Raw genomic sequence first — 10,345 nt, 5'->3', positions numbered from 1 at the left:
ACCACCATGTCCATGACCACCATGTCCGTGGCCACCATGACCGTGAGCACTAGCCAAACCCAAAACGGCTGCTAGAGCTGGAAAATAAACAAAGACACGCCCATTTATAAAGCATTACACTTTATATAGTAGATGTTGAGGAGGGTGTTGCTTGAAACTTGAAGCAACACACTTTCCTGTGAAATTAACACTTTTACGCAGTTGGAATATAGGATTTGGAGTTACAATACTGTCATATCACACACAAACAACTCCATTTTAAAGATTGCATGGGACATGTTGCTCTCCAGAGTTTTATTTCGGACAGCTAATACCATTTAAACTGACATAGCATGACAACAGAATGGTAATACTCACCAAGGCCAAGAAGTGCGGCGAAGTTAGAGAACTGCATATTGTATCGTAATGTCCTTCTTTGGTAAGCGAAAGGAAAAAACTGACAGCTGCCAGTTTTTTACGAATTTATATACCTCGCGATCGCGGAAATGGTAGAAAAATTATATCATAATGATATTATTGCATAAACTGCTTTGTAACGCTTGTGGTGATGTCACAGTGGTTTTAGCTACACACCAAGCACACCGCAGAGCTCCAAGGAAGCCTATTATTATCCCGCAAGCGATGCATGTGGTGATTTGCTGTCGGCTAAATGTTTTCGTTTTACACATACATGTAGTTCAACCCCCTTTATCAATTACCATTAGACTGGCCTTCACCATACCCTCTTACCTTTTGTCGGTACAAGAACTATTTCAATTGTCTCTGTGGCATGTATTCGATAACAATAACAAACTTACTTAGAACAAAGGACACAAAGTAGTTTCTCCTTAACAGACAACACCTTAAAGCTGGGCCATATCTATATTAGGACATGCGGAGATCGTGGCGGGAGATTAATGCAAAAGTTCAAACGCTTGAGTAAAAGTCAAATTGAAAAAAGTGCAGTTGATGTAGAAATTAAACATCTGGTTAATTAATCTGATTTGGAAAGGTGCGCCGCATCCCCATGCATGCACAGAACATGCTGTTACACCTCTATAAAAGAGAACGTGCAGAAGGTAACTTTACGTTTTCTGAGGTTTGCATTCATCAGAACCATCAAATATGCATTTTCTTAAAGTCGCAGTGCTCCTTGTAGCAGGTGAGCATACCTCGTTGGTACCTAAATGTAAATCTACACTAGTCACGCTGTATAATCGCCTGGCTGAAAGTTCAGATCATTTGTGAGAAAAGTTACTTGACAGTCACTGTCAATCTATGTAGGAAACCTAAATATGATATGCCATCTACTTCAACTGTCAACATTTTATTAACGCGATGTGACTGTGTTTACGTCTTAATAATTGCTTTTAACTAGCCTGAACAGTACACATTATCAGCGTCGCAAATAATGTATTGTGTTTTCTCTTTCTGACAGTTCTTGCTGCAGTGTTCGGAACCAGCATGGCCAAGGGTCATGGTGGTGGTCATGGTCATGGAGGTGGTCATGGAGGTGGAAAGGGTCATGGCGGCAAAGGTCATGGTGGTGGCCATGGGGGCAAGGGACACGGAGGCCATGGTGGCGGACACGGGGGCAAAGGACATGGAGGCGGCCATGGAGGAAAGGGGCACCATGGATAAACATAGCAGCTGGTAAGTAGACGGTTAGATCTCAAAATGGTTGTGTTGCAAACGTTCTTAACTGTGTTTTCCAAAGAACAATTAACGCCTGACAGGATGTACTCTTTCCTCGGGAATACTCGTTTCTGTAAACATAAAGTATATATCTCGGAGGCAATGTCCTCTGCAAATTTCAGTAAAATTACATGCCTGATAACTTTGGCCTATTCTTCATTTCAGAAAGATGTGTGACGAGAAAGCCCTTGTTTTTTATTCCACTGCTGCTGGACAACGGGGAAACAACAACTCATGTAAAACATGATGATCTTGTATTTTGTTTGACCAGACCTCTGAATAAAAATACACTCCAAAGTGTTAAATCTGATTACACATTATCTTCTCTTTTATTGTGTACGGGGATCACTGGGCTAAAGTGTGAATGCTCTGGCCGCCAATACATTTACCTCTTACCAAATTGGTATGAGGAATGATTCATATGCACACTGGTTTATCATGGACTCTCTCTCTCTCTCTCTCTCTCTCTCTCTCTCTCTCTCTCTCTCTCTCTCTCTCTCTCTCTCTCTCTCTCTCTCTCTCTCTCTCTCTCTCTCACAAACACCAACAGACAAACAAGCCTACTGACACATTTGCTATCTTGATAGCGCCTCCCGCGTCCATATGATAAATTCAATGCATATCGACAATGGTGTGCATATTAGGTTAATACCATCAAATGACGACGAATCCTTGCTAAGTATGTGGGTTGATACAAGATATATATGACTCAGTGGCACATTTGGGAGACCCGACGCACGTACCAGTTGAAAGTAGTTGGGACATGCCATAGAGCAGGCGTTGTGCAGAATTGGACTGATTACTACCTCTATCCTAAGTTGCTTTATAGCTGCAGTTAAACACTACGGCATTTTGGAGGACATGAGCCATGGTGTTTCGGGGAGTGGATTTTATAGCATGCACGAAACAAGGATGTGTCGTCTTATCATATCTCAGACCATACTCTCTTGCTGTCAGACTTAAACCTACGTCTGTCACTTGGGCAGTTATGTACATGCACTAAGTATTATTTCATTTGTACAATTGCTTTAGTTCTGTAGTCATTCCAGCATCCATATAGAAGAGAATGAATAATACAAACAGTAGCATAATTGTCAGATCGATGTTTTAATTCTTTGAGGCAATGATGATACACGAATCACAATCAATACAATAGGTTATCGACTACAGAGTGGATTCCCAGCATCCAGATTCTCATGTGACTGTGTACTTAGGATATCAATCCCCAACGTCTCGGCAGCTTCATCCGTGGTGACCGTGTCCTCCGTGGCCATGACCTCCGTGACCATGACCTCCATGACCATGACCATGTCCTCCATGACCGTGACCACCATGTCCATGTCCATGACCTCCATGTCCGTGACCACCATGTCCATGACCACCATGTCCGTGGCCACCATGACCGTGAGCACTAGCCAAACCCAAAACGGCTGCTAGAGCTGGAAAATAAACAAAGACACGCCCATTTATAAAGCATTACACTTTATATAGTAGATGTTGAGGAGGGTGTTGCTTGAAACTTGAAGCAACACACTTTCCTGTGAAATTAACACTTTTACGCAGTTGGAATATAGGATTTGGAGTTACAATACTGTCATATCACACACAAACAACTCCATTTTAAAGATTGCATGGGACATGTTACTCTCCAGAGTTTTATTTCGGACAGCTAATACCATTTAAACTGACATAGCATGACAACAGAATGATAATACTCACCAAGGCCAAGAAGTGCGGCGAAGTTAGAGAACTGCATATTGTATCGTAATGTCCTTCTTTGGTAAGCGAAAGGAAAAAACTGACGGCTGCCAGTTTTTTACGAACTTATATACCTCGCGATCGCGGAAATGGTAGAAAAATTATATCATAATGATATTATTGCATAAACTGCTTTGTAACGCTTGTGGTGATGTCACAGTGGTTTTAGCTACACACCAAGCACACCGCAGAGCTCCAAGGAAGCCTATTATTATCCCGCAAGCGATGCATGTGGTGATTTGCTGTCGGCTAAATGTTTTCGTTTTACACATACATGTAGTTCAACCCCCTTTATCAATTACCATTAGACTGGCCTTCACCATACCCTCTTACCTTTTGTCGGTACAAGAACTATTTCAATTGTCTCTGTGGCATGTATTCGATAACAATAACAAACTTACTTAGAACAAAGGACACAAAGTAGTTTCTCCTTAACAGACAACACCTTAAAGCTGGGCCATATCTATATTAGGACATGCGGAGATCAACGCTTAAGAAAAAGTAAAATTGAAAACAGCTGGTTAATCAATCTGATTTGGAAAGGTGCGCCGCATCCCCATGCATGTGAGCATACATCGTTGGTACCTAGACGTAAAGCTATGATGCACCTGTTGTAATTAAATAGTGAATCTACTTTAATTCCAGGGTGATCAATCATGCAAACAACGAATATCACACCCAGTAACCTATGTTGCTCATGTCAATATTTGGATTGTCTGGTCCATACCTTATTATTTACACGTCATCGCCGTCATAAGCTGGACTATCCCGAAAGCGACGACAAACAACTCACACGCAAGCACACACGCAAGCACACACGCAAGCACACACGCACGCACGCACGCACGCACGCACGCACGCACACACGCACTCGCACACGCTTACATACACGCACACGCACAAAGTTTTGTAATAGTAAAATCTCTGTCCTGTTTCTAATACTTTAAATAGGCAGACATCATTAAGGTTGACATTTTTATGAAAGGACCTTTTCAAATTGTTCAAACAAAAGTACCACGTGTCATTTCTTCAAATTTCAAAACGAAAAGGCCGATTTAGCCAGGAGGAAAGTATGCACTAAATTTTGCATTTATTGTTAAATATCATCTCAATACCACCGTACAACAATTACAAAAGGACCATACAAATTGACCAGATACATGCAAAGGCAATGCATTGGGCTGAGTTTGGATATACATAAATTCACATTTTCAGGTTTGACTATTTTCATTAACCACGGGCTCATACTGCCATGGACGAGTAAGTTTTCATCGGGGATATTGTCTGGCGATGCGTTGGCGAATGCTAGTGATCTCCCAGACACAATACAGAAGCAGTGATCGTCTGCAGTCAACTCTCCACTATGACGTCAGGTTACATGATGACAACAATGGTCATCACCTCTCGATAATTTCCGGAATACGAGTTGGTTTTAACTTAATTGACTTTTAATTGTTTTCATATGCTTCATTTATTATTTATTCCCATACATTTTATTTATGCTGTACATCTCCTTTAATTAGACTACATGTGTGGTATAAACAAAGTTTAACCTTTTGTTAAGGAGGATTTATGACGGAACATTTCATATCTAATTCACCTGTAAAATTGTATATTACAACGTGATTTTGCCATAGTATGCGGCCTTAGGACACCATACAGATGACCCTACCTGAATCGTTCTGATGTTAAAAGTCAATTCGTCGGGATGGCGTTCAACCTCCTGTGTTAGCAGGTCAATTCGGCGTGAGAGTTTAAGTGTTGAAAACAAGTAATAGGTGCATCCTTTCAAACTGATACAGAGTTCTTTACACATTTGGGGGCCAAATGGTGCCCTATAAAAAATATATTCGCAGAGCTCAAAGGGGATCCTAACATTCCAATGAAGATAAACACCAGTACTTGTCCCGGCATCATACTTTCTTCTATCTGTAACCCAATTTTAGCTGTTAATTACACGACTCATGATGTCATGCTTATGTGGAGAAGAACAAATGATTTACTAGAGGACGATGCTGAGATTTCTTTCTGGGATATAGTTTCGGTCATTGCTTCGAAACACGCACTTCTTTACAGTGAATGGAAGCGCTATACCATTTGTTTTCCACATCATGATTTTTTCAAAACAACCAGATTGTCCACCAACAAACTATTATTTCTTTAGTATATTCTGGTGTTTTGAGCATTAGCCTCACACAGTATTACTGGTCGAATGGTACAATGCGCTACACCTGATGTACATGAATGTCTTAGCTACTGATGCTATGTAGAAACATATTGCTGGCTGCAATTATTTTGTCACAACACTTAGTGAATTGGCAAAATGGACAAATCTGAGTACAGAGCGGTGATAAAGTTCCTTGTCCTAGAGGGTCAATCTGCCAAACAGGTGGAAGAGCGATTGACTGCAATATATGGAGAGTCGTCCCCCATCGTCTATCAAACGCAACTATCAAACGGTGGGTGAAGGAATTTCAGCTTAGAAGATGATGCCCGGTCCGGACGGCCATCAACCAGTACCAGCCTTGAAAACATTGACACTGTACACAAACTAGTGATGGAAAACCGCCGTATTACTCTCCATGAGATAGAAGAAACAACAGGCCTATCATATGGATCCATACATAATATAATTCATGGCAAACTCCACATGTCCAAAGTGTGTGCCAGATGGATCCCGAGAATGCTTACAGATGACATGAAGCTATCAAGGGTCACCATCAGTGGAGCCTTGTTAACTCGGTACAACGCCAACCCAGATGATTTTCATTTAGGATTGTAACCAGTGATGAAACCTGGGTTTATCATTATGATCCGGAGAGCAAACAGGAGTCGATGGAATTGAAACACGCCACTTCTCCAAAGACAAAGAAGTTCAAAGCCACCAGATCCAACAAGAAGGTTATGATGACCATCTTCTGGGACAGCAAAGGAGTGATTCACATCGACTACCTGCCCCATGGCACCACAATGAATTGGGAGTATTACGCCAGGTTATTGAAGCAGGTTCGCCAATCCATCAAGGTGAAACGCCGTGGAAAAATCCGTCGTGAGATTCTGCTTCACCAGGACAACGCACCAGTCCACACGAGCCATGTTGCAATGACAGCTGTGCAAGAATGTGGCTACGAACTCCTCCCTCACCCACCCTATTCTCCAGACCAAGTCTCCAGTGACTTCCACCTCTTTCCCAGGCTGAAAAAACACCTCCGGAGCCGAAGATTTGAAGATGACGATGAGCTAACTGCTGCTGTGGAGGGTTGGTTAGGGGACCAGAATGTTGACTTCTACCGATCGGGCATCAGTGACTGGCAAACTAGGTGGAACAAGTGTTTCGAGTGTGTGTGTGTGTGTGTGTGTGTCGGGGGGGGAGGGGGGGGGGGGGGGGAGGAGGGGGGGCTATGTTATAAAATGAAGTAGTAACAATCCAATTCTTTTACTTTTTCTGTGTGAGGCTCAAAACCTTTTGATATCCCCTCGTATCATGTGTCCTAAATACGTCACAAATGAATTCTCTTCTCACACGGGAGTGACAATATTCATTCTACCTTATCAGTGAACACGTACATATGATAAATGATTTACATAATTTTGGCAATTTTGGCACGTCCGTAGGCACATAGAAATATACAAATATTGCATATTAATTAAAACGTTGTACAGGACAATGTTGGTTTGGCTGGTTGGTTTGTTGTTTTACGCCGCACTCAGCAATATTCCAGCTATATGACGGCGGTATGTAAATAATCGAGTTTGGACCAGACAATCCAGTGATTGATATCATGAGCACAAAGCCACGCAACTGGGATCGATGACATGCATCAACTAAGTCAACGACCCAGACCACCCGATCCCGTTAGTCGCCTTTTACCACAAGCATAGTCGCCTTTTACGGCAAGCATGGGTTGCTGAAGACCTTATTCTACCCCGGATCTTCACGGGTCACATGACAATTTAGGGATTTCCAGAAGTCTGCCTGTCAACAAATGTTGGCCTAAGATGAGGTGAGGTGAAATTGGGTTTAACGTCGCGTCCAAGATTATTGCACTTATATAGCGATTCTGTTAACACGTCCGCCTGTTTGACATGTTGGTGTTTGTCACATCATGTATAACAGAACAAAACAAAGTTGCTGCAAGACGTATTTTATTCTCATGAAAAGGAATATGTTCAGCAATACAAAGATGAATAAATGGGAAGAAACGATAACACTCAAATAGTCATCCATCAATTAAATAGTTTCTAAAAACATAAAGTAACAATCGATTTGGTAATGCTGCAAAACAATATTTGTACATTCACAATGTGTTAATCATGTACAAGCATTTACCTTCAATTCAAGTAAACAAGGTTGCACAAAACATCAATGGTATCGAAATTTAGAATTTCAACTGTACACAGTGGTCAAACCGGTTTCTACGTTCGTACCTCAATGAACGTAAATATCTTTTCAGTTCTTAAGTAAACCGAATGTGGCATATACGACATAGCTTTTAGTGACAATCCAACGGGTACAGACCGATTATGTGAACATGTAATCATAAACTCTGTTGTTGGTATTACAACTTATTTCCGAAGACCCGTGGTATAATAGGTCTTCAGCAACCCATTCTTGCAAAAAAAGGCGACTACACTTGTTGTAAGAGTCAACAGTCGGGACGGGTGGTCAGGCTCGCTGGCTTGGTTGATGAGTGAGTGAGTTGGGTTTAACGCCGCTTTTAACAGTATTCCAGTTATATCACGGCGTGTCAGCTTAATGTGGGAGGAAAGCCCGAAGTGATGCAGGTCTAAGACGTTTACCACTTCGGTGAAACCCACGAGCACGGGTATGGTGCTGACAAACCTTGAAACATAATAGGGGCGAACCGGGATTCGAACCCACAATCATAGGTTTCTGGCGTACCCAAGGGACGCAACTCTGCACAGCGAATCGCGGCGCCTTAGACGACTGGGCCACCTGTGTCCCCTTTACAACATTCAAGGCCTCACTAAAGCTTGCAAATGCTGTTGATGAATGTCATCGTATTCCAATTGTGTGGATTGATGCTCATGATGTCAATCACTGGATAGTCTCGTCCAGACTCGATTATTTTCAGAAGGCGGTCATACAGCTGGAATATTGCTGAGTGCGGCGTTAAACAACAAACAAATATTGTTCAGCTATATAATGGTGGAGTGTAAATACTTGATGCCTACTTGGGCATCTCAAAATTTCTGCATAACATCCCCATTTTTATTGCTGGCCTATAAATAAGAAGTGGAGTAGTTTGTCATAGCTGCTACCTTAGCTTCAGCATCGACGTTTGAGTTCCTTTTGGTGGCATCATGGATTGGCGACCCACAAAAGATGAAGTCGGTCAGTTGAAATATCGTTATTTAGTTTCAAAATATCTGGAAACAATACACGACTCGAGAATGCGCTTTAAAATGCCTGAAGTCGATACAAATAATATGTAAAGATTATAAAATGTTCATATTTGTTGCTATGTTTTGTATATATTAGCTTCGAATTTTGAGTTACTATCTGGGATACTGGAATGACATAAATGGAAGAAATATTTTTGCATCCAATGACAGTGACTCTGGCATCTTTGACACTTTCTTTGACCAGTAAGTGAGACCAGTAATTGAGAATCATACTTGGCACGTGACTTGACATATTCGTCTTTGTTTCTGACGTCTGACGAGATGAAGCTATGGTCATCGCGTGTCAGCGATCAGTTGGTTGATGCTTGCCCGACGTCTATTACTTAATAATTAGCATTAGACTTACATATGGCCAAAAGTTAATATCTCTTGCCATTGTAGTTCCTTGATAAGCATAGTTTTCAAAGACCGTTTAATTGCTTGCTTGAAGCGTAATCTTTTGTGATATATGAGAAAGAAAGTGTTAAAGCGGATACCCATCAACCAGACGATTATGCATCAAATAATGAAAAAACAACCTATGTCCATAATGATAACCGACCCGTGAAGATTCCGGGGTAGAATAGGTCTTCAGCAACCCATACTTGCCGTAAAAGGCGTCTAACGGGATCGGGTGGTCAGGCTCGCTGACTTGGTTGATGCATCGTATCCCGATTGCGTGGATCGATACTCATGATGTTAATCACTGGATTGTTTGGTCCAGACCTGATTATTTACATACCGCCGTCATATAGCTGGAATATTGCTGAGTGCGGCGTTAAACAACAACAACAAAAAACATAATGATAACCGCCCATTGAACGAACCCAACTACTTCACGAGTATGTGTTTGTGACACACTATCAAATAATGATGATACCAGGTGTTCGCGAAAAGGTGAGCGTATCCTGTCCCCAAGGTGGCACACGACCTTGACCGACTTTCTCGCATTATTTGAAAGTATCAATGCATACCAAAGTACCTGTACCCGATCCTAGTGCAGTCGATGTATGCATGTAGGTGTTAAGTGACCACCATACAATATGTGGTGATATTTCGCGTGTTATGAGGCAGTATATAGTGCAAGTTTATTTCTGGTGATTTAGTGGCAGCTAATTGAAGCGCTCGTACAATATCAAGCCCTGTTGCTTCCAGATGTTTTTGCAACAATCTTGTTTTGCAATGTATGCGGCAATCACATCACTTGATAGTTATCCGCCTTTGTAGATTGACACTGGGTGTGTAATAGGCCTGATATATATTGCTGTTGCTGCTGCATGATTGACAATTTCAAATATAAACCTAACCGTCTGTGTGTCAATATAAATTTGTTAATTATTCATTGATCTTGTGTGGTTATTAGATAAGTTAGTTCTCGACGAACCGAGATTTGTCAAGGAATATTATAGAAAATTTTGTGTATTTTCAGAACAGTTCAGGGCTACTTCATATTCCCTCATTAGGTGAGATAATAAACATGTTGTTATCCACTATATCCAGAAAATTC

At 41.5% G+C, this 10,345-nt stretch overlaps 1 protein-coding gene and 1 long non-coding RNA gene across 2 annotated transcripts; both read left to right on the top strand.

Annotated features, from left to right (window-relative positions):
* The first annotated feature begins 1,083 nt into the window (after positions 1–1,083).
* Positions 1,084–1,984, top strand: LOC139471380 (uncharacterized). Its single transcript, XR_011653834.1, has 3 exons — positions 1,084–1,141; positions 1,418–1,632; positions 1,840–1,984. It is a non-coding gene; the product is annotated as an uncharacterized lncRNA (long non-coding RNA).
* A 4,283-nt stretch (positions 1,985–6,267) lies between these two features.
* LOC139471502 (histone-lysine N-methyltransferase SETMAR-like) lies at positions 6,268–10,301 on the top strand. Its single transcript, XM_071253859.1, has 2 exons — positions 6,268–6,770; positions 10,268–10,301. The coding sequence occupies exons 1-2, from the start codon at positions 6,268–6,270 to the stop codon at positions 10,299–10,301; spliced, it is 537 nt and encodes a 178-aa protein (XP_071109960.1).
* Positions 10,302–10,345: the final 44 nt, after the last annotated feature.

The sequence above is a fragment of the Haliotis cracherodii genome, unplaced genomic scaffold, assembly GCF_022045235.1.
Source record: "Haliotis cracherodii isolate W230 unplaced genomic scaffold, xgHalCrac1.p SCAF_22, whole genome shotgun sequence".
NCBI classification, from domain to species: domain Eukaryota; kingdom Metazoa; phylum Mollusca; class Gastropoda; order Lepetellida; family Haliotidae; genus Haliotis; species Haliotis cracherodii.
This window is presented reverse-complemented; position numbering and strand designations above follow the sequence as displayed.

Bases quoted from the DNA above. Each gene is read 5' to 3' on its own strand.
- LOC139471502 (XM_071253859.1), top strand. From the start codon at position 6,268: ATGGAATTGAAACACGCCACTTCTCCAAAGACAAAGAAGTTCAAAGCC. The intron at 6,771-10,267 runs GTGTGTGTGTGT...GTGTATTTTCAG, and splicing joins AGGTGGAACAAGTGTTTCGA to AACAGTTCAGGGCTACTTCA.